The sequence below is a fragment of the Gallinula chloropus genome (assembly GCF_964237585.1).
Source record: "Gallinula chloropus genome assembly, chromosome: 22".
Classification (NCBI taxonomy): domain Eukaryota; kingdom Metazoa; phylum Chordata; class Aves; order Gruiformes; family Rallidae; genus Gallinula; species Gallinula chloropus.
This window is the reverse complement of record NC_140107.1, coordinates 7,388,830-7,410,265: the sequence shown is the minus strand read 5'-3', so window position 1 is coordinate 7,410,265 and position 21,436 is coordinate 7,388,830. Positions and strand designations below refer to the sequence as shown.

The window sequence follows — 21,436 nt, the reverse complement described above, 5'->3', positions numbered from 1 at the left end:
CTGTGGCGCAGGGCTCCTTTCCCTGCAATGTCAACCTGCTGCTCCGCATCCGCCAAGGCTGCCCTTGGAAGAGCTGTCGGCTGCGCCGGCTGGTTTGCCAAGCCCAGGACAAGCCTTTGAGCTCCACTCTGCCAGAACAGATGCCTGGGCTACTGTGATTCTTCCCAGTGCAGTCTGGGCCGGGGGGGGGGGCTGGGGGGTGGGGGGAGAGAAAAAAACACCCCCAACCTGATTTAACCACCACAGAGGCTGCGCCCCCCCTTAACTCCCCTTGCTGCAGCATCGCGGGGTCCCCCAAAAGCCGTGGGGGTGAGGGGGGGGGAGGCTGGGCGCTGCAGGGAGGGGGAGGTGAGGCACGGCATGCGCCCGAGCCAAACGTGGCCGTGCAGCCAGCTGGGGAGGAGAGAGCGACCCGCTGCAAGGACAAGTGGGAACCGCGAGCGCCGCGTGCCGCCGGTGTCCTTGCCGCCGCGCCGGCTTCGTGTCGATGCTCCCACAAAACAATGATCCCGTTCTCATGGCAATGTCCTCTGCGGAGGGGAGGGGAGCACCGGGGCGGCGCTGGACGGTGTCGCGCTCGGCAGGGTCCATGCTCCAGCTCAGGGTCCCCAAATTACTCCTCAGCACCCAAAAAAACCCCACACACCCCTCCCCAAAGCCACCCAGCCGCGGGCGCAGCAGTCCCAGCCCTGGAGCGGCCATGGCTCCGCGCGGAGGAGGAGGAGGCCGGCAGCGTTTCCACACAGATATTTTCTTCCACTGGCTGCAGTTTGGAGCTGCCAAAAGCCAAAACAAGAATGGAAACAGCCCATTTTTTTGGCAAAAATTCAAGGCAGGTTTTTGTTGGGTTTGTCTCTTGCCTTTGGTTAGGAGCGGAAATTCCCTGCCACGAAAACATGACGAAACCCCAAACCAAAACACAGCCTGGGCAGAAACCCTCGCTCAGCTCCCTGGGGATCCTGTGCGGGGCACGGCCCAGGGCTGGGGCTCACCCCTGCCACACAGGACCCCAACAGCAGTGTGGGCCCCATGAGAGGGGCGTGGGCGTTACGCTTTGGGGATCACTCTCTGATGACCTGTCTAGGGATGCAGCACCTCTAGCCCGGCTCCCAGCCCCGACCACGGTGCCCAAGATCCAGTGACTGGCCCAGCCAGGTGCTGGGTCGCCTGTGGGGACTCCAGTCCCTGTGCATGGAGTGGGCCTGTGGCTCCGGCATCTCCAAGCGCGGCCTTACGGCACCATTCACCCCCAGTGCTCCTGGGAAGGTGCCGATGTCCAGCTGCCCTCAGCTCCTGGTGTGTCCTGGGGAGCTCCGGGCTCCTCTGCAAGAGCAGCTGCTGGGAATGGGCTCATCCCAGGGGTCAGGACCCAGCTGAGCCGTGGGGCTCATCCCTATAGCATCGCCCCCTCCCCAGCCCTGCTTCCCACCAGATATTGGGGCTGGAGGAGGACACGGCTCTTCCCACCCCAGCGCCTCTCTCCGGCTCCCGTTCCGGAGGCTGGATCCCACCACGCAGGCTGAATGAGGCGCAGCCTTTGTCCGTCTCCCCCCGCCGCGCTTCCCCTTATCTGGCCCAGCCGCCTTGCCAAGAGCAGGCAGGAGGATGGCGGCAGCGCCGAGCTGGTGAGGGAGAGGCTGTTAACTCTTCTCCTGCTCTGGCTCCAAAGCCCCTGGGACCACTGCTGCCCCTTGCAAAGCGCCACCATCACCTCTCTTCCAGCCCTGCCTGCTCCCCAAAACCAGGGGATCCCCGGTCACAGCTCAGTGCTGCACCCCAAACTGCCTGTCCAGGCACAGCAGCACCCCCTCTGCATCCCCCTTTCCACTCCTGTATCCCAAGGGGGACCGAGCATCCCTGGGGACAGTGAGCACACCCGGGGGGATCTGAGCAGGGGCGGGGGGCTGCAGCCAGGCAGGGGCTGGGTGAGGCGGGCGTGCTGGGGGCTGCACGGAGCCCGGCTATCTGTCTGCAGAGCTCTGCACGCAGCAATTAACCTCGAGAGAGCAGCCGCGGCTCCTGCCAAGAACCACATTAGGTGTGTGTGGCAGCGTCTAGACATGCGAGAGACCAAGGCCTTGATCTGGAGGAAGACGGCTCCATCCCTTTCCCGCCCCCCTCGCCCACCTCCCCCCAGGGACCCCAGAGCGGGGTCCAGCCAGACCCAGGGTGGGAGCAGCGAGTGCCAGGAGGGATGTGGGGATGGGAGCGTGAGGCTGAGCTCACCCCGCATCCCTTGGAGTGGGTGTGGGTAGGAACAGCTCCATGCTGGGCTTTTAAACTGGGGGGGGCTCTGCTGCTTGGCACTGCGTGGCACAGCATGGCATGGCACGGCATGGCACAACATGGCACGGCACAGCATGGCATGGCACAACACGGCACAGCATGGCACAGCACAGCATGGCATGGCACAGCATGGCACAGCATGGCACGACATGGCACACCATGGCCATGCCACTGCCTGCCCCATCCCCAGGGATGCTGGACTCAAGCCATCTCCCATCCCAGGGAGCTGGGAGTGGGATGAGCCCTGGAGCTGGGGACAGAGCTGGGAAGAGACCCAGTTCCAGGGCTCCTCATGGCCGTCCTGGTAAGTGGGTGGGTGCCAACAGCCCACTCCCCCCAGCAGTTCGGCACAGGCACAGCCAAGCCGGGTGGATACCACGGGGGCCGGGCACCCTCCTCACCAGCACCCCTCATGCCCTTGACACCCCCTCGCTGTCGCCTCCTGGGTGCAGCCACCCCAGACGGCTGCAGGATGCTCGGGAGAAGAGATTTTCCCGACGTTAATTAATTAAAATAAACAGCAAATTAAATACAGCAAAATTAAAATAGCTCCGGAAATTAATTTTCAACAAAACCCACCTGGAAAGGCTGGATATTTAAAGAATTAATGGAGCCCTCTGAGACCATAAAGAACCGGCGAGCTCCCAGCATCCACCAGCCCCCGCCAAGCCCCCCCCCCGGGGACCCGGGGCCGTGGGGAAGCCGGGATGGGACCCCCGATCGGCGCCTGTTCCCAGCCCCTCTGCCTCACCCCATGCCCGACACCTCCTCTCCTCCCTGCCACGCCAGCGCCGCAGCCACGGATGGGATGCAGAAGGATGCGGGTGCGCTCGCCACTGTCCCACCGCAGGGAAGCACCGGCCTCAGCCCGGCACCGATGGCCACGGTGCCCCCAGCCCCCTGCCCACCCGGGCTCTGCAGGGGTGCCAGGCTCCAGCTTTGCCCCCCCCGGGGCTGGCAAGCCAGCGGTGAGAACCAGCGGTCCCCGCTCGGCATGAGGACATCCCTGTCACCCTCCCAGCCAAACCCCACAGCGATGAGGGAAACCCCAACCTCCAAAAGCAGCTGCCAGCCCCTGGGTGCTGCAGGCCCCCCACCACTCTCCCCACACATAATCCCCCCGGACCGAGTGGGATTACCCTGCAAACAGGCTGCGGGCAAAGCTCCTTACCAAGCACGATGGGCAGATCGAGGGGCTCACGAGGGGCCCCAGGGGGCACGGGCAGAGCCCCAGGTGGGCGGCAGACAGGGCGAGGTGCCGGGGAGCATCCCTGCGCCCGGACTGCTTCTGTCCCGAGGCCGGGCACAACTCGTTGCACGGGTGGGATGGGCTAAACCGGCCGTGGCGGGAAGTCCCGTCCGGCGCACGCCGGCCCCCCCACGGCACCGGCGGCGTTTCCTCTCCCCGCGCACGGGTGTGTGCACAGGCGCAGCGACAGAGACACCGGCGAGCGAGAAGAGGCTCCGGAAGGAAATGGAGAAAGCGAGAAGCTGGCAGGTGGAGAACAGGAGGGGCTGTGGCTGTCCCTGCCCAGGCACGGGGTGCGCCGGGGCATCTGGGGCACCCCACCTCGCTGAGGTGCCCTGGCTGCGCTGCCAGCACTGGGCTGCCCTGCAGGAGATTCCCCACTTGGGGAAACTGAGGCACGGCGGTGGGCAGGGGGCAGCTCCAGGAGCCATGGCCAGCGTGCAGCCCCCTACTCTCCCACCCAGGGAAACGCTCCCCCCCCCTCGCCATGGCCGGGATGACACCAGCTCCCCGGCCTCCTCCCGCTCCACCCTGTTCCTGCAGGAACCCAGGAGCCCGGGCTCCGGGCAGGCAGCCAGCGCCTCCCTCCTGCCTGCGCCTCCCGCCCTGGCTGCACCGTGGGCGCCGGGGGCCAACCCCAGCCCTCAGCACCCGCATCCCCAGCCCGGCTCACACCGGCCTCCCAGCTCGGGCGTGCACCTTCCCCGCCATGTCAGGGCGACCTTGGAGCGCTGCCGCGGCCGCTCCGTGCCAAACTTCCCGGAGCTCGGCGGCGATGCCCATGGCAGAGCTGGGGGTGACGGAAGGGGTGATGAGCAAAGGGGGGGGATTTATCCACACACCCCCTCACCCCCCATTTATTTACTCGTTGGGTGGGGTTTCTCTTCCCTGCCAGAGACAAAGGCAGCCTGTGCGCCCAGCTGCAGGGCTGGGGGTGCTGGGGGTGCCGGGGGCCGTGGTGATGCCGGGCCAGCCGTGCCGGGGGCTCTGGGTGGCCGGTTTCCTCCGCACACAGATGGCTGTTTCGACTCAGTCGAGCGCTTGACCTAAATCTCCTCCTGATCCACGGGAGCTGCAGTCCCTCGGCAGCACAGCTCAAGGCGAGGAGGAGGAGGAGGAGGAGGATGAAGGGAGGGGGAGAACCGTGGCCAGCTGCGGACCGGTGGGAGGGTTGTGACAAAGGGCCCCCCCCTCCCCACCCTGGGCTTGGCAGCGGGGCTGGTGGAGGGAAGGACTGACGGATGGAGGGACAGAGGGAGGGAGGGAGGGGGGGGGATGAAAATCTCCCACGCTTCAACCTCCACCGGCGGGTGCCGGCGCCTGCGTGCTGGTTGGGGCACCCGCCCCACCAAGGCCCGACACCCCGGCAGACCACTTCCTCGGAGAGGGGCCCCGGCGGAGGAAGCTCCAACGGCTCGAAAGTTTCGGCTGTGACTCAACCGCTGGCTGGGGTGACCGAGCCGGCCTTGGCGAGGGGGGTGCGGGGGTGTGCGTGTGTCTGAGGGGGGGGGGGGGGGTGCTGTTGGTGGGACCCCGGGGGTTCAGGGCGGAGGGGCGGGGGATTTTTTTTTGGGTTCCCCAGACGAGGGCTGTCTGGGAGCATCGCGCTCCACCCCCAGCGCCGGAGCAGCCCGAACCGGCTCCCAGCGACAGCAGAAAGCTTTTAAAATCCCCTACGCGCGGCATGACTCACTCCAGAGCCAGTGCCCAAAACAAGCTCCGACACGGAGAGGAATGGCGAGAGCCGGGAGATGCTGGGGGCGGGCAGGAGGGGCTAGGGAGGGCCGGGGAGGGGGAAAGGGGGAGACAGAAGGAGGGAGAGAGAAGAGAAGAGGCAGAAATAACAGCATCTGAAACTCTGCCTGCTGGAGGCTAATTGGTTCCGGCACAGCCTGGTTTGTTTGGCAATGTTTCCTCTAATCCTTCAGGCTCCGGGCGCCCAGCCCCAGGGACACGGGGACATCTCGCCGCCCGGCACCCGCCTCTGCGGCACTGCTGCCTCGGGGTGCCCCCTGCCCGGGATGCAGCGGGGGGGGGAGGGTGGTGGGACCGGCTCAGCCCAGCCTGGGGTGTCCGTGTGTCCGTCCCCCCCCAACCCAACCCCACTCCACCCCACCCTGCCGTGGGGACATCCCGGGGATGGTGTCCCCTTCCGCGGCGCCGGGTGTGAGGATGCTCGGAGGACGGGGTGGCGGAGGGATGGGAGGGGAAGGGAAAGGAGGGAGGGGAAGGGAAAGGAGGGAAGGGAAGGGGGGGGGCCCACAGCCCAGCATGGCCAAGCCAGAGCACTAGCCAAGAGTCGGCAGCTTTGTTCCAGGTGCCGGCTCCCTTTTTTTCATTAGGCTAATGGGATGCGGATGCATTATTCCATTCCACATGCTGCTAATGAACCACTCAGGCCAGTGCATTTGCATTAATGTGCAAAGCGCTGGAGGAGGGTGGAGTGGCTGCATCTGGCCAAGGCTGACCTTCCCCACGCCACCCAGCCTCCCCGGCGCGCAGCCCCGAGCCCCGCCGCGCTCCCGATGGACCCTTGATCTCCCCGGGACGGCTCCAGTGCACATTCCAGGACACATTAACCAGCCCGGAGCCAGCCCCAGCCCTGAGCTCGCTGCCCTCTTGCCCACATCGTGCCCCCTGGCTCCCCTGACCCTCCCCACGCGGGTCCCAGCTGATACCCCACCGCCAGCACCCCACTCCACACCTGGCCCCGATGCTCCGAAAGCAGAGGGGAGCTCAGCATCCCCCTCGCAGGCTGCCCTGCTCCCCAAGAACCGTCCGCTCCCACGTCCTACATGGAGTCCCGCTCAGCACGTCCCCCCATCCCGGTTATTTTTACTGGGGCATCCCAGCAGCACCCCAAAGCCCCCCGCCAGCACCCCAGGGGCGCAGGGGGCCCGTCTCCCAGGCCGTCCCCTCCAGTGCTGGCAGGCAGCGCCGGGCGCGGGCGTCATTGGAGCCCTTGGGTTGTTTGTTACGGCTCCCAACTGCCTCCGTCCCCGGAGAGGTTTGGAAGGCGAGTGACCCACGAACTGGAATGTGCAAAGCCTCCAGCTAGCAGAGCCAGCTGCCCGCGCAGGGGGGCGGCGAGGGGAGCGCAGCCGGCACGGCACGGTACGGCACAGCATGGCACAGCACGGTACAGCATGGTACGGCATGGTACGGCACGGTACAGCATGGAATGGCATGGCACAGCACAGCATGGCACAGCATGGCACAGCATGGCACAGAATGGCATGGTGCAGCATGGCACAGCATGGCATGGCATGGTATGGCACAGCACGGCATGGCACGGCACAGCATGGCATAGCATGGCACCACATGGCATGGCACAGCATGGGATGACACAGCACGGCACAGTATGGCATGGCATGGCATGGCATGGCACAGCTCCTTGCATTCAGATGCACAGCCCTGACATGGATGCTCAGCCCTGACACGCTCTCCGGGGTGGCAGCCGCTCAGCTGGGGTGAGATGAGAGAGGCCCAGCAGCCTCATCGAGTCCCCAGTGACATCGACCCTCACAGCACGTCCCTTGGATGCCCCTAACCGCCACGTCCCCCTTCTCCCCTCTCTCCCAGCCCATGGTTTTGCTGCCCGCTGTGCCACGGGGGAGCTGTACCAGGAGGATGCTGCAGGCCCTGCATCCCTGGGTGGCCAAAGGATCTCTAGGATGGGGACAGCATGGCGGCAGCACCAGGCTCCCAGCGTGACCAGTGCCCCCCTCCCTGTGTACTGGGAGGGCTCCCAGCTGGCAGCAGTGGGGAGAGGATGGCCCTGCCAGCCCTGGGGGGGCACGATGGGGTCTCGGGCAGCTCCGTGCCCGGTGAGCGTGCGAAGCCCCCGCGCCCGAGCGCGTGCAGGCGGTGTCTGGGTTTGTCACAGCCTGGTGAGCAAGTTAATCTCAGGCTCCCTGACACGTGGAATAAAATCGCGATCCCGTAATGGAATTCATTCGTCTTCCTGTCCAGCAGCAGAACGAGCCCCCCGCCGCCCGCCGGGGCCGGGGCCAGGGCAAGGCAGCACCCAGCCGGGGGGGCCCTGCCTGTGCCCACCACCTCCCTGGGATGGGACCCCACCAGCACGGGAGGGATGCTCCTGAGAGCGACACGCCCCCTTCCCAGGGGTCCTTGGCCACGTCCAGGGGGGCAGCTGGGGTCTTGGAGGTGGGCTGAGCCTCTCCCAGGGTAATCCGGGGTCCCATCCTGCCTGACAGCAGCCAGGGCACTTGGGGGGAAGGGAAACCAATGCAGAGCTGGGGAAAGGGCAACCATGGTGGCACGAAGAGGACAGGGGAAAATGTCCCTCTGTCCCCGTGACATCCCTCTGTCCCTGCGGTTCCTTCCCTGCTCCAGCCCTGGGAGGAGGATCCACCCCAGGGACCCTGCAGGGACAGCACTGTCCTGGATGGGACACCGGCACGTCCCCAGGGACTAGCTCAGCTGCAGCATGTGGCCCCTGCTGATGCCATAAGCGTAGGCAAAGGAGAAGAGCCCTTGCTGGAACCCGAGCAGGACAGGAGGCCATGGGGCTGCCATGCCACCCCGTGCCTCAGTTTCTCCTTGGCACCCATGGCAAGACCACCCCCAGGCGGGAAAGCGGCCCCGCAGCCGGGAAGGAGGAGGAGGAGGAGAAAAAGGAGGAGGGCTGCTCCTTCCCGGGCACACAAAGCCCCTTTCATAGGCACCGAGTTTGGATTTCCTCCTCCAGCCCAGCACCTCGCTGCCTCGGGCCCTGCCAGAAATCCTGCGGTCGGAGCAGGGGGCTGGGGGGTCAGATGCCTGGGGGGACACAGGGACCTTCGGGTAGCTTCATCCCTCGCCCCGACTGTCCCCGTGATTGTCCCCTCCTGTCAGCTTCTAATTACCCCCCTGATACAAGTGGCTTTGCAGGGAGCCAGGAGCTTTGTGCTCAGGAGCTCATCTGCTCCCGCTGCTCCTTCCCTGCTTTAAACCCTAATCCTCAGCTGGGGACACCGCAATTAGCCACCGCAGAGCCGGGCACCGTGTCACCGAGGATTAGGGCTCCGTTCGGCAGGGAACTGGGGGACCCAGCCCCGAGCCAGTCAATGGCTCTCTGCAGAATTGGCTGCTGCCCCCCACCAAAGAAAAGGGATGAGCCTCAGGACCCCCCCCAGCCAGGCTGCCCCCACCCCACCTCCTCTGCAGTACCCACAGACCTGCACCGCAGGAGTGCTGCTGGGTTATTTTTGGGGTGCACTGGGTCACAGACCCTCAACCACAACCCCCCCCCCGAGCCCCTGATGCTGAGAGACCCAGGGAGGGTTTCCACAGGGGTCTGGTGGCTTCATATGATGTGACTATGGGGACAAAAATGGCGCTGGGGGACCACCACAAGCCTCAGCCCACATCCCTGCACACCTGCCTCCAGGGCCCCGAGTCCCTGGGGCGGAAACTGAGGCACGGGGCACCAGGTGCCCATGACGCACGTCGCGCAGCAGCCCCGTGCCAAGGAGCCAAGGAGAGAGACCTGGTGCTGCCACGTCTGTGCATGCCAGGAAGGACGGTGCCATCCCCAGCCCCCTCCCCAGGTACAAAGCCAGGTGGGCCACAGGCCAGGAGCTGCTGCCAGCCCCACGCTCGGACTGATGGACAACGGGGCCGTGGGGGCCGCGGGAGCCATCGGCGCTCACCAGCACCAAGCTGGACCACCATCCAGCTCTGGCACCACAATGGTGACAGTGATGGTGACATGGGACCCATGTGCACAGCACAACGGCCACGGCGGCAACACAGCAACGGAGGTGGGGTCACTCGACCCCCTTCAAGTCCCCGAAAAGAGCCTGTGCATCGCTCCCGGGTGCCTGCGCACCAATCAGCCCCGTGCCGGGGCCGGGGAGGTGAGCGGGGAGCGCAGGCGCTCGTTAGCGGTGGCTCATTAAGAGCCCTCGGGGAGGAGGAAGGTACAGGGGCACCTGCACCTCCGTTTAATGAGCTGCGGTGCCATTAAACGCTGGAGGGGACCTTGGCCACGGCGGGGCTGCTGGTGCGGAGGGCTGACCCCCACCCCGACCCCCACCCCGGCCCCCACCCCGACCCCCACCCAGGCCACAGTGTGGGTCCCTGTGCCAGCGTAGCTGGGGCAAAGGGAGGGATGGGGGGAGTTGAGTCATGGTGACAACTGCCAGCAGCAGCGGTGGCAGGGCCACATGGCAGCTGCTCCCAGGAATGCCCTGAGCTCCCTGCCAGCCCGGGGGAGGGTCCGGACGCATCCCCCTCCCCACATGCCTGCACCCGTGGGTGCTACACAGAGAGCTGGTGGCTGGTGCTGGGTGGTGGTGCCACACACTGCGCTGGTGCCCGTGTGGGGCGGGGACAGGACCCTGGGAGCCCCCCCCACCATGGGCAGCCCTGCATTGGGAAGCAGACCCAGGCATCCTGCCCCCTCCCAGCACCCACAGCTCCCCGTCTGGTGTCACAGCACAGCCCCTCGAGGAAACCCAGGCGATGGGAACGATGCTCCCGAGGGCACCCCAAGGCGCACAGGCAATGCCATGACCCCCACCTCAGCACCCAGTCCCGCAGGACACCGGGGTCCCCAGGCCCAAGCACCGCAGCCCTTCACCCTCCCTCCCTCCCACCCCCCACCCACCCCGCGTGGGGCTCTCCCTCGTTAATGTTTACTCGGGTTCGTTAGCGCCGGCACGTTGCCATGGCAACCGTGCAAGCTGCGCGCCGCCATCGGCGCCACCGCCACGAGGCACGGGGACGTCCCCGCGCGCGGGGTCACGGCGGGCACCCACCACGGCCACCCCCACCCGGGGCACGAGGGGCTGGGGGATGGCACAGGGGAGCGAGAGGGGCACGGAGACACCGGGATTCACCTCTGCCCCCTCCCCCCCCCCCGGGATGGCACAGCTTGGTGTCACCCCGATGGGGCGATGGCACCTGGATAGGGTGATGGCACCTGGATGGGGTGATGGCACCCACCACTCGCCCCCAGAGCGCCCGCCCGTGCCGGCTGCAGGGGTGTGTGGCGCTGCCAACACACCTCGGTGCTGCATCAGGTATAAACCAGAGGAGCAGGGGGCTCGGCAGCAGCTGCAGAGCCCCCACGGGCCACCCTGCCCTGCGTCACGCAGCCACCCAGCCCGCTGCCACCCCAGCAGCCAGGAAGGACAGCGGCGGCGAGGGGGTGGCAGGGCTGCGGGGTGCCCAGATGCCACCCCGGTTTCCCCTTGGACACGGTGTGTGGCTGATGCCACACGTGGGGATGGCTGGTGCAGCCCTGTGCCCCCCACACCGGCGCATCCCAGCACCCCCGAGCTTGAGCCCACGGCAGACGGCGTCGGGTGCTGGCAGCAAAGGGGTGCCCCCTCCCAAAACCCACCCCCCCCAACCCCAGCACCGCACCGTTGGCCCAGAGCAGGACGTGGCCCCCGCATCTCCTCGTGCCAGCGGGGTCCCTTCACTACGGCAAACAGGTTTTCCTTGAGCTCTGCAGAACCTTCCTCCTCCTCCTCCTCCTCCCCACGGCGAGTCCCACCTCCAGGCTTGGGGGGGGGGGTTGGTGGGAGGTGGGAGGGGGGGGAGAAAAGCTGAGTTTGGGCTTTTAATTCTCCATTATTAATTTCCCCTGGACGCCGCGAGGCGCCGGGGCTCACTCAGCCGCCCCCAGCATCGCCCCCCGCGCTCCCTCGCGCTCCCCCGGAGCTCCGCGCCGGCTGCAGCCCAGCCAGGCTGCCGATAGGATTAATTCTGCATGACTGCCCATCTCCGCGGGGGGACCCGAGACCCTCAGGCCTGCAGCAAGCTTTAAAATTCCTCCAGCCCAACTTAATTCCCTCTTTCCTGCAGAGCTGGCGCATCTGCTGCAGTCAGGCACGGAGGAGAGAGGGAGTTGGAGGGAGAGGAGGGGGGATGCTGGCACCCAGGGACCGCTGTCAGCTCCGGCGCCAGGCGGTGGCTCTGCCATGGTGGTCACACTCCTGCCTTGTCACTGTGGTCACTTATTCTGGCCATGTATGTTCCCCTACCCCACCCCAGGCAGTGGCACAGGGACAAGGTTTGGGCTGGGGATGGGGGAAACTGAGTCACACCGGGGCAGCCCTGGGGATGGGGGCTGGATTCAGCCCCCTCTGCACCGTGGTGCCGGTGTGTTGCCACCCCTCTCAGCCTGGCTGGGACCCCCCAGACCAGGAGAATGACTTAAAACCGGGGTTTTTCCAACACCTGTGGGCTCTGCTTCCCCACGGGAGCTTATCCAGGCCCCTCCCTCCCCGCTTCCCCCCCCCGCAGCCCCGAGAGACAGACCCCCCCCCCCCAGTCACCCAGGGACATTCGGGCTCCAACATCCCTGGATTTTGGACCGGATTACGGAAACGCAGCTGCTGCTTGGGAAACAGCCCCGTACCCCCGAGCTCAGCCCAAACCCAAAGCGCCTCCCACCCCAGCCCCTCTCCCAGGGGACAGGGACTCACACGTCACCCCCGCGGGGGGCCACGCGTGCCCGGAGCCAGCACCCTGAGACACCCCCCCCCCACCCTGCCCACACCAGCCGTCCCCAAGCGGCGTCAGGGCGAGGAGCCCGGCCAAGCCGGGGGTGCTCCCTACCCCCTCACCCCCCCAGCCCCGCCATGCACCGCGACAGCCCGGGGACGGCCGCGTGTCCCCGCGCTTTGAAGGCTCAGCCGCCACCACGCTGGGGCTGGCAGCCGGCGGGCAGAGCTAACCTTCAGGGGGGGTGGCAGCGGGGAGAGGCAGCGAGGAGGGCGGGGGGGTGGTGGTTGGAATGGGAGGGAGGATGGGGAGGGGGGGGGTGTTTTTGCACAGATGCGACCACCAAACTTCAACCCTCGCCCGCGCACCCACCGCCCGGCAGCACGACCACCCCCCACCCTCCGGAGGTGCCGGACCCGGGAGCTCCATCACCCCGGCGCCCTGCCCGCTGGCCTGGCAGCCGGAGGGAGGCGAGGAGGGGGTGCAGCCCGGCCCAGCTGCTGGGGAGCTGCGGATACATGCATTTAAATCACTTATATCTTTACTTTCTCCTGCGCTGGCTGCGAGATGGGCTTTTTTTGCATGCGTAATTAGGGGGTGGAACAGATGGCGGAGGGTTCGTTTAAAGTAATGCATCCATTAAAATAACCTTCGCTGTCGGGGACTGCGCTCCGACGGGGGCCTGCTTCACCGGGGGCGGCGGGGAGGGGGCGAGGGGGGGGGGCTTTGTTCTGCGGGGAGGGGGTGTTGGACTTTGGGAAGGTGGCTGGTGGGGTGGGTGGACCCGGAGCGCACGTCCCCCCTAGGGATGCATCATCCCGTATCGCGGGATGAGGGGACAGAGCCGGCCCGGCCACACCGACCTGCGATCCCCACAGATGAATTGTGCACAAGAGCTGGGACTGAACTGGGATCAAACTGGGGGTGAACCGGTCCTCCCCGGGCTCAGTTTCCATAGCAATGGGATGGCAGCGAGATGGTGAGGAGGCGCAGCCCAGCCAAGGGTCAGGGACCAGCCCCTGGCACCTCCCGGGCCGGGGATGATGCCATGGGGTGGGCACGGCGCGGTGAGGGGCAGCTCCAGGCACCTTCCCCTCACCGGGATCGCCGCTACACCGGGACCGTGCCCACCCTGGTCCCCCACCCGCCTCAGAAACCCCAAAACAGGCCGGAGGAGGACATTTCGCCTTGCCACGCAGCACCAGGCGCCTCTCTTGCTCCAGAGCCCGGGTTCCCGGGAGAGGCAGGAGGGCTTTGTTCAGGCACCGGCGGAGCCGAGGCCAGGGAAAGCAGGAGTGCCCTGCCAGCTCTTGTGTTTCACTCCCGAGGAATGCCGGGGAGGGGAGGGGAACGCTGTTCCCCCCACACACACACACCACCGCCCGCCCCGACGGGTTCCCGGCTGCGCTGCAGGGTGCTGGGGCTGGGAGGAAGAGGAGGGAAGGATGCAGAGATGAAGGATGGGGAGGCGGGCGTCGCGCAGATGCCGCGGTGCCACCACGTGCAGCCAGGGCTGGCAGCGGGTGTGGGGGGGGGGGGACAGGGGGGACGGGACACACACGCACACGGTGACACGCACCCGAGGTGGCCCCGCAGTGCCGAGCATCGCGCTGGCTCGGTGGGGGCACAGCAGATAATTCGGGAGGAAGAGCTGCTGAGCATGTTACGCCCCGGTCCTGGGGGAGAGGAGAAGACCCCGGGGTACCCCTCAAATCTGGGGGCTCCGGAGAGGCAGAGGGAAGGGGTGGGGAAGGGCAAGTGCAGCAGCAGCAAGCCCAGAGCCACCCGTGCGTGTGCAGATATTTAGTGTGCACTTGCTGAGGTGCTTCTGCTGCCTTCGGGGCATCGCGGCACTGGAAGCACTGGGGAAGTGGGAGCCAGGGGGGATGGGGAGCAAATGCCAGGGCTGCACTCTGGGGGGGGATTTCTCTCCTCTCTAGCTGGGCTAGGAATGCCAAAGCTCACCCCCAGCCAAAGCACAGGGAGCCCAGGGAGGGATGGGACAAGCTCAGCATCGCCCCGAGACCTGCAAAGTCCAACACGTGCCTCACTGCCCCCTCCCAGGCCACAGCCCCCAGACCCCACAGGGCTGGCCTCCCTCCTCCTCTTCCTCCTCCTCCTCCTCCAGCCCCCATGTGCCTCATCAGTCCCGTGTTCCTGCTCCCCAGCACCCTGGGGTTACCACGAGCACTGGTGGCCCAGGGGACAACCAGCAGCCGCGGCAACGTGGCAGCCGATGGCGGCAGCGGCACAGGGCTGCTGCTCTCACCAGCACCTCTGTGCCCGATGCTGGGGGCAGAGGCGAGATGCCGGTGGCAGCGTGCCGAGGGTGCCGATGGCCAGCGACGGGGTGAGGGACAGTGGGGACGGGACGGAGCTGCCACCAAGATTCCAACAGCCAAGAGGGCATCACGGCGGGACCCGGGGTGCAGGGTGAGAGGGGTCCCAGGCCAGCAAGGGGAGAAGTCCCTCCAGTTCGGACTCCTCAGCCCCACGCACACGTTGAGGAGGAGCCACCACGCCTGCCAGCCACGGGACGCCTGGCTTTGCCCCACCACCGCTCCCACAGCCACATCCCCACGCCAGCACCGGGCCCCAAGCCGCTGCTCCACCACCCCCACCCTCCAAAACTCCCCCAGCCGATCCCTGTCCTGTGCCCCGCTCACCTGCCGTCACCACCCCCCGTCCTCCCGCCAGGCCCTGCCACGCCGTCCCCCTTCGGCACAGCCCGACGCCGTGAGCTCTTCCCACTCCCCGGCAGGCAATCCCGCTGGGAAAGAAAACCAGTCCCAAAAAACCTTCCCCGCTTCCGCGCCAGCTCCGCGGGTCTGGGGGGGCCGCGGGCCGGCCCCCCGCTCGCCAAGAACAATAGCGCCTTGTTCCAGCCCGGCTCTGCCGGGTCGCAACCACCTCCCTGGGCGATGCGCTGGCCACTCTCACCTCTACGTCTCTCTCGCTGTTTCCCAGCTCCCTCCTGACAAATCCCCGCTCCCGATCGCTTCTCCTCCCCGCGGGTCCATATTAAGCTACATTCTCCTTTCAGCTGGGTGGAAAACAGCAGTAATAACCATGTGGAGAGAGCCGTGCCCCCCACCTCCACTTCCCTCCCACTTTGGGGTTCAAATTTCATTTCAGCAAAAAAGCTTCCCCCGCCTCCAATTTCTTCCCCCAAACCGAGTCGCTGTCGTCTCGTCTGATCTCGGCAGGGGCCGTATGGATGCTCAGCTCCTCCTGGTTCAGGATCTGCTGCCAATCTGGACCTCGCAAACTGGTTCTCACACAGCTCCCGCCTAGCACCTCCCTCTCAGCATTTATTGTCCCTCCTCAGCCACCCAGCACCAGCTTGTTCCCTGCCACCCCGCTCCCCCGTCACCCAGCTCCCCCGTCACCCAGCTCCCCCGTCACCCCATTCCCCCTGTCAACCTGCACCCCCATCACCCTGCTCCCCCTGTCACCCTGCTCCCCATCCCTCTCGCCGGGCGATGCGATGCACAGGGTGCTGCGCTCCCCTCCTGCCTCTGCTCCCACATCCAGCTCAAGCCACTGAGTTCGACGGGCGCGATTTATTCCCGGTGAATTCTCCTGGGGCCGTCAGGGAGCGGGGCGGCCCCGTGGCCTCCAGCTGAGCAGCCCTTCCTCTTCCCCGCATGCCGAAGCGCTCGTCTCCCTCGCCCAGGGCTCTCCGTCCTCCTCCAGATATTTTAGGCCCAGGTTTCATGAGGAATGCACAGGCGCCGAGCCCGAGACATGGATGCGCTGAAGTCAGCAGGAGGCGAAGAGCTTGCGCGGGGCTCGGGGCCCCGGGGGCGGCGGCGGCGCAGTGATGGGATGGGGTGGGATGGGGTGGGATGGGATGGGATGGGATGCTGCTCCCTCCGCCTGGAGCTCGTTTAGCAGCAGGAAGGGCAGAGGTTGGAGCTGGCGGATGCCAGAACTGCTCCACTCTCCCTCTGAGAGGATCAATACCACATTTCGCCGCTCCCCCGTCTCCCCGCATCGCGCCAGGCCAGGCTGCAGCAGCCATCGCCCGCTGCGCGGCTGCCTGGGGTGGGCTTCACCACGGGGAGGGGTGTCCCTGCTGCTGTCTGTCCCCATCCCTGTCCCCGAGAAGGCGAAGGACGTGTCCTCGTCCGGGTGCCGTGTTCCCTGCCAGCACCTGCCCAGACCCCCCCTTCACCCCCAGCTCCTCCCACTGGCCCCATCCCCACACACCAAGCCCTGCACGTGCCGACACCTCCCGCTAACACCCCCTCCTGCACCCGCACGGCTGCCAGCACCCTGTCCGCTGCAGCCCCCCTGCTCCCCACGCCGCAGCAGCTCATCACACCTCCCGGCCCCGGCCGGGGGGCTTCTCCCTGGCGCAGAGGAGCCCCCAGTGTGGCGGCGTGCACCCACCCGCCCTTGTCGCGGCCGCGCTGGCACAAAGGCCTCCGACGTGCTCCGACAGGTGAGCCCCCGGGGCAGCGTTCCTGCCCGGGCCGGCAACTGTCCCCACCGGGCAGCCAGTTTGCAGGCATGTTCCTTCCCAGCACGTCCCTCCCTCCTTCCCCTCCGTACCCAGCCTCCCTTGGCCGGCGAAATGGGGGAGCCGATGGATTTTAATGAGCTCCCCGGAGGCATCGCTCTGCACCCCCCCCTCCCCTCCCCTCCCCTTCCCGCCTCTTCCCGCGCCCGGGAACCGATGCTCTGAAACACAACCCTCGGTGGCAAGCCTGGAAAAAAACCACAGGGCACATTTCTCCCCCCTCCTCCTTCCCCTCCTCGCCTCCCCCAGCTTTTCTGCTCTCCTGCCGATGCCAAAGACCCAGCCGGGCTCTTGTGCTTTCACTCGCAGCTGCAGCTGCCGATTTTCGCTGTAAGCCCTTGTGCCTAGAAGGCCCAGAGCGAGGGATTCTGGGACGCGGTGATTGAAGACAGCACCAGCGCGGAGACCATTGCTCAGACTTTCCCTGTCTGTCGCCCCAACGCTCAACCCACAGAGAGGGAGGGGAAAAAAAAAAAAAAAAGGAGGAAAAAAAAAAAAAGAAAAAAAAAAGGGGGGGGGGGGAAAAAAAGAAAGGAAAGAAAAAGGAAAAAATAAAAAAGGAAAAAAGGATGGAGAGGGAAAAGGGAAAAATCCCACCGAAAACGGGCTGGAGCTCGCCCCTTCCCACCCATGTGGGCCCCAAGCACCCCGGGGTCAGGCAGCCCGTGGGGCAGGGCGAGTGGCGCAGCCCCGTGACACCCCGGTGGATTCCCAGCTGCTTCGCTTCGCCACGCCAAACCCCACCGCCGGCACGCCGGGTCCCGCTCACCTCCTGCACGTCCCCTGAACGCCTCACGCCGGGCGCCTCAGGGGTACCTAATAACCCCCCCGTGTTATTCTGAGAGGAAACCGGTACCAAGGCGGCCTCGAGCCCCCGTTTGCGGCACGAGGTCGATGGATAGCGGGGTGTGAGGGGAGGCGCTGCCGCCGCGCATGACATCGGGGCCTCGCGCGAAGCCGAAACGCTCACCCGCAGTGCTGGCACCGCTGGGATGCACCCGGAGCTGAGCAGACCCCCTGGGCATGGGTCACCACGTCCCCTCCGCACGCAAACACCCCCGAGGGAAGGGGTCCCTGGTGTCCGGGTGTGCCCGGGGATGGTCCCACGGGACCGAACGCCTGCCCTGCAGCGCACACACCGGGCCAAGGCATCGCTCAGCGTGCGTCCCCCAGGCAGAGCCGGAACAACGCCAGCCCGGACGGACAGACACACGGCGGGGAGCAGGAGAACGGGGCTGCAGCCCTGCAGACCCCCATGGCAGCGAGAGGAGGGGGTCTGCAGAGCATCTCCCAGCCAGCCGAGCCCTTCGCGCCATGAGAGCCGCCCCCGGCACCGCCAGCTCCCCCAGGACCGCGGCCAGACCGCACGGCGCATCCCAGCTCCGAAGTTCGGCGGGTGGCGGGTCTGGGGAGGGGACGGCAACGGGAGAGAGTGGGGGGGGGGAGGACATCTGCGACGCATTCAGGGGCCATCCCGCATCCGGGCAGCCTGGCCACAGCCCAGCACCCAGCCAGCCAGTCCCGGCGGGGGGGAGAAGCAAAAATCCCCCCCCTCCCCAACCTCCGTCCCTCCCGTTAACGAGCCCGGAAGAAGGAAACAGCCCTCCCCACCGCTGCCCTGTTTACCAAGAGCTGGTTCCAAGCACTCGGGAGAATAGCAGGAGCGTTTCAAGGCCCTGTTTCCACTCGGCTGACACACACTATTTATAGAAGCCCACAATTCTCCCAGAGCTTTCCTCGGGATCTCAGCAGAAATAGCCTGCCCCGGGTCTCTGCTGCCTCCTCTAAGGAGGCCAGGGCAGCGCCGGCCCCCCCAGGCTTCCCGTAACCTTCCACGGGCTTCCATGGCTTCTCCTCGGCCGGCCGCCCCGCTCCCCGGGCGTCCTTGGCTACCCCGTCCCAGGGCCGGCCCTTCGCCTCTGCCCTCCTCGGAGCCCCGGGACATCTCCACCTCCGGCCACGCCGGTTCCCGGTGGGCGCACGGCGGCTCCGGCCGGCATCAGCCGCTCGCCGGACGGCGGAGCCAGGGAACCGGGCTGAGGGTGCCGTGGGGGGTGTGTAGGGGGGTGTTGGGGGTGCGAGGGGTGGGGGGGACAGGCCAGCAGCCGGGCGAAAGCCACCTCCTGCCTGACTGCATCGGAGCGCGGCGGAGCCCCGGGGGACTCGCACCGGGGATGGAGTTGGCCTATTCAGGTTACAGAGACATGGCAGAGCGGAATTTGGCGCCACGCCATCCCTTCTCCAGCCCCCCCCCCCCTCCGCCCTCCTCTTTCCCCCCCCTCCCCACCACCACCACCACCACCACCACCCTCCCCTGCAAATTCCTCAGCCCAGCAGGAGCAGCCAGTGTAAGGGGACACCTGGGGGGGTGAGGAAAGGGAAGGAGGGGGGGGGAGGGGGGAAAGGCCCGGGGTGGGGGGGGGGGGCCCTGTTCAGACCACGCACCCTCAGCACCCGCCGGCACACGGGTCGAAAGCGAGCGGGCGGGATCCGTGCCCGTCGCCCCGGGGGTTTGCTTCTGCTCTCTGTCACGCCAGGATAAATCTGGAGCGACTCCACCGCGCCGGGCTCACGGCAGCACACAATGAGCTCAGCTTTGGGGGGCCACGGCCCGAGGGGGGCTGGATGCACGAGGCCACCTGGTCGCAGCCGGGGCCGCGTCCTCCCCCGGCACGTAAACAAGCGGGGACCCCGGGTGCCACCGCCTGGCCCGGCCTTGGGGACACCGAGCCACGTCCCCAAGGGTGGGCAGAGGGTCTTGGCGTTGGCGTGACCCCGCGGGGTGACACCAGCCGCCGCCGAAGCCGCGGGTCCCCCCCTCCCCCGGTCCCCACTGCCGAGCGAAGCACCGAGGGGCCGCGCGGGGGGTGGGGGTGGGGGGTGGGTTTACATCAGCTGATCGATAAAAACAAATCAGAGGGGGGATGACAGGCACCGAAGCGACAACCACTCACCGAGCCCCGCGCCGCGGACCACGCAACTTCACCGGCGGGGCTGGGCTGAGACACCCCCCCCACCACCACCTACACCCCCCCAAGAACCCCCCCCACCCCCAGACCCCCGGGGCTGCCTCCCGCGGGCCAGCCCGCCGCTCCCCGGGGCCGGCTGCCAGGAGAAGGGGGGTGGGATGCTCTGCCCCGGGGGGCCCCCCCCCGTCCCCCGGGAAGCCCCGCTAACCCCAAACGTTGTTGACACGCTCGCTCCGACGGCGGCCTGCCTTCTAGCGGACGGAGCCGGCTCTGACAGCTGTCACTCACCGCTCGCAGCCCGGGGGGGTTGGCGGGAGGGGGGGGGGGGAAACGGCGGGGGGGGAAGGACGGGGGCCGGCCAGGGGGAGGCGGCTGAACTCGTGGAGATCGCAGCCCCCCCCGATGGGGGGCTCGCCCCGGGCTCCCCCCACCCCCCCCGCACGCCCCTCCCCGCCCCAAGTGCCATTAAACTCCGGCAATTTGGCAGCAACTCGCCGCGCAACTTCAGCAGAGGGGACGGCGGGGGGGGAAGGGGGGAGACGGGGACGGGGACGGGGACGACGACGACGACACCACATGCCGCCTCCTCCCCCCCCCCAAACCGCTCTGCCCGAAGGGGGTGTCCCGTGTGCCCTCCCCCCCTTCCTTTCCACCCACCCCCCCCAGCCTCCCAGCCCCACACAAAGGCGGGGGGTCCCCGGTACTCACCCGCCGGCTGCTGCGCTCCGAGCCCCTCGGAGCCCGCCCGCCTGGGGAGGCTCCTGCCGTCCGGCGGGGCTGCCTCCTGACCGGCCGCGGGAGTCCCGGAGCCCTCGGCACCGCTCGCCACCTTCAACGAGAGCATTTCCAGCGCCTCCTGCTCACATTCTCCCCAGGCAACTCCGCTCCTGCCAGCCCGCCCCCTCCTCCGTCCCCTGCCTGCTCTCTCCTCTCCGCTTTCCTCCTTCCCTCTCCCCCCCTCCACCCCTCTATTTTATTTTTTCTCCGGGTTTTTCTCTCTCCCCTCTGCCGTTTGGCTCTTTTTTTTTTTTTTTCTCCCTAATTTTTTTTTTTCCTCCTCTTTTTCCCCCCCCTTCGCCTCTCACACACACAAAAGGCAGCGGAGCGGGAGGCGGAGGGGAACCGACCTCCCCTCTGCGCCTCCGCCGCTCGCCGCCTGCGGAAAGCAAAGAAAGACACAGCGCAGCAGAGCCCTGGCTTGCCGCTGCCTCCCCCCTTCCTCCTCCTCCTCCTCCTCCTCCTCTTCCCTCCTCCTCCTCCTCCTCCTCTTCCCTCCTCTTCCCTCCTCCTCCTCCTCCACCTCCTCCCTCGCTCTTGCCTTCTGCCGCTCCCGGCTTTGTGGGGGCTGGGATAAAAGGGGGGGAGCGGAGCCGGCGGCGAGGCGCGCCCTGCCCCTCTCTCCTCTCCGTGCGCGGCGGGGACCGCGGCTCCTCTTCGCTCCGCTGTCAGCGGCACGGCCAGCATCCGGCACCCCGGGGAGCCGTGCAGCACCGCCGGGGCATGCCGGGCCTTGTAGTCCTTCCTTTCCCCCCCCTCTTCTTTTTTCCCTCCTTCCTTTCCTCCCCCCCCACACCCCCCCCCCCTCCGCCCCTCTTTCTCCTCCCCGCCGCTGCGAAGCGCGCAGGGAGGGGCGCAAACGGGCGCGCCTCCGTTGCGCGCTGCTTAGGGAGGGGGCACCCGGGTGGGGGGGACAAACTACAAGCCGCTGAAGGTGGTTTTACACCCCCCTCCTTCCCCCCCCCCCGGGTGCCCCCCCTTCTCCTCCCCCCCGCCCCGAGGTCCCAGTGGGATGCGCGGGGCATTGCTGCCCTCTCCCGGGTTGCACCCGCACTGCGTACCCCCCTCCCTGAGGATACAGCCTTGGAAGAGGGGGGGGGGACACACGGAGAATCCCTGCAACCCTCATCTCGATCAGGGGGTGCGCATCTGCACCTCAGCACCCCTCCG

At 67.2% G+C, this 21,436-nt stretch overlaps 1 protein-coding gene across 2 annotated transcripts in view; it reads right to left on the bottom strand.

The window, feature by feature from the left end:
• AHDC1 (AT-hook DNA binding motif containing 1) overlaps nucleotides 1–20,374 on the bottom strand; it is a 50,215-nt gene extending 29,841 nt beyond the window's left edge. For both annotated transcript variants that reach the window (XM_084274428.1, XM_084274429.1), the window contains exon 1: nucleotides 20,198–20,374. In XM_084274428.1, the coding sequence (XP_084130554.1) occupies nucleotides 20,198–20,333 (136 nt within the window). In that variant the 5' untranslated portion in view covers nucleotides 20,334–20,374. The remainder of the gene's footprint in view (nucleotides 1–20,197) is intronic.
• Between the last annotated feature and the right edge of the window lie 1,062 nt (nucleotides 20,375–21,436).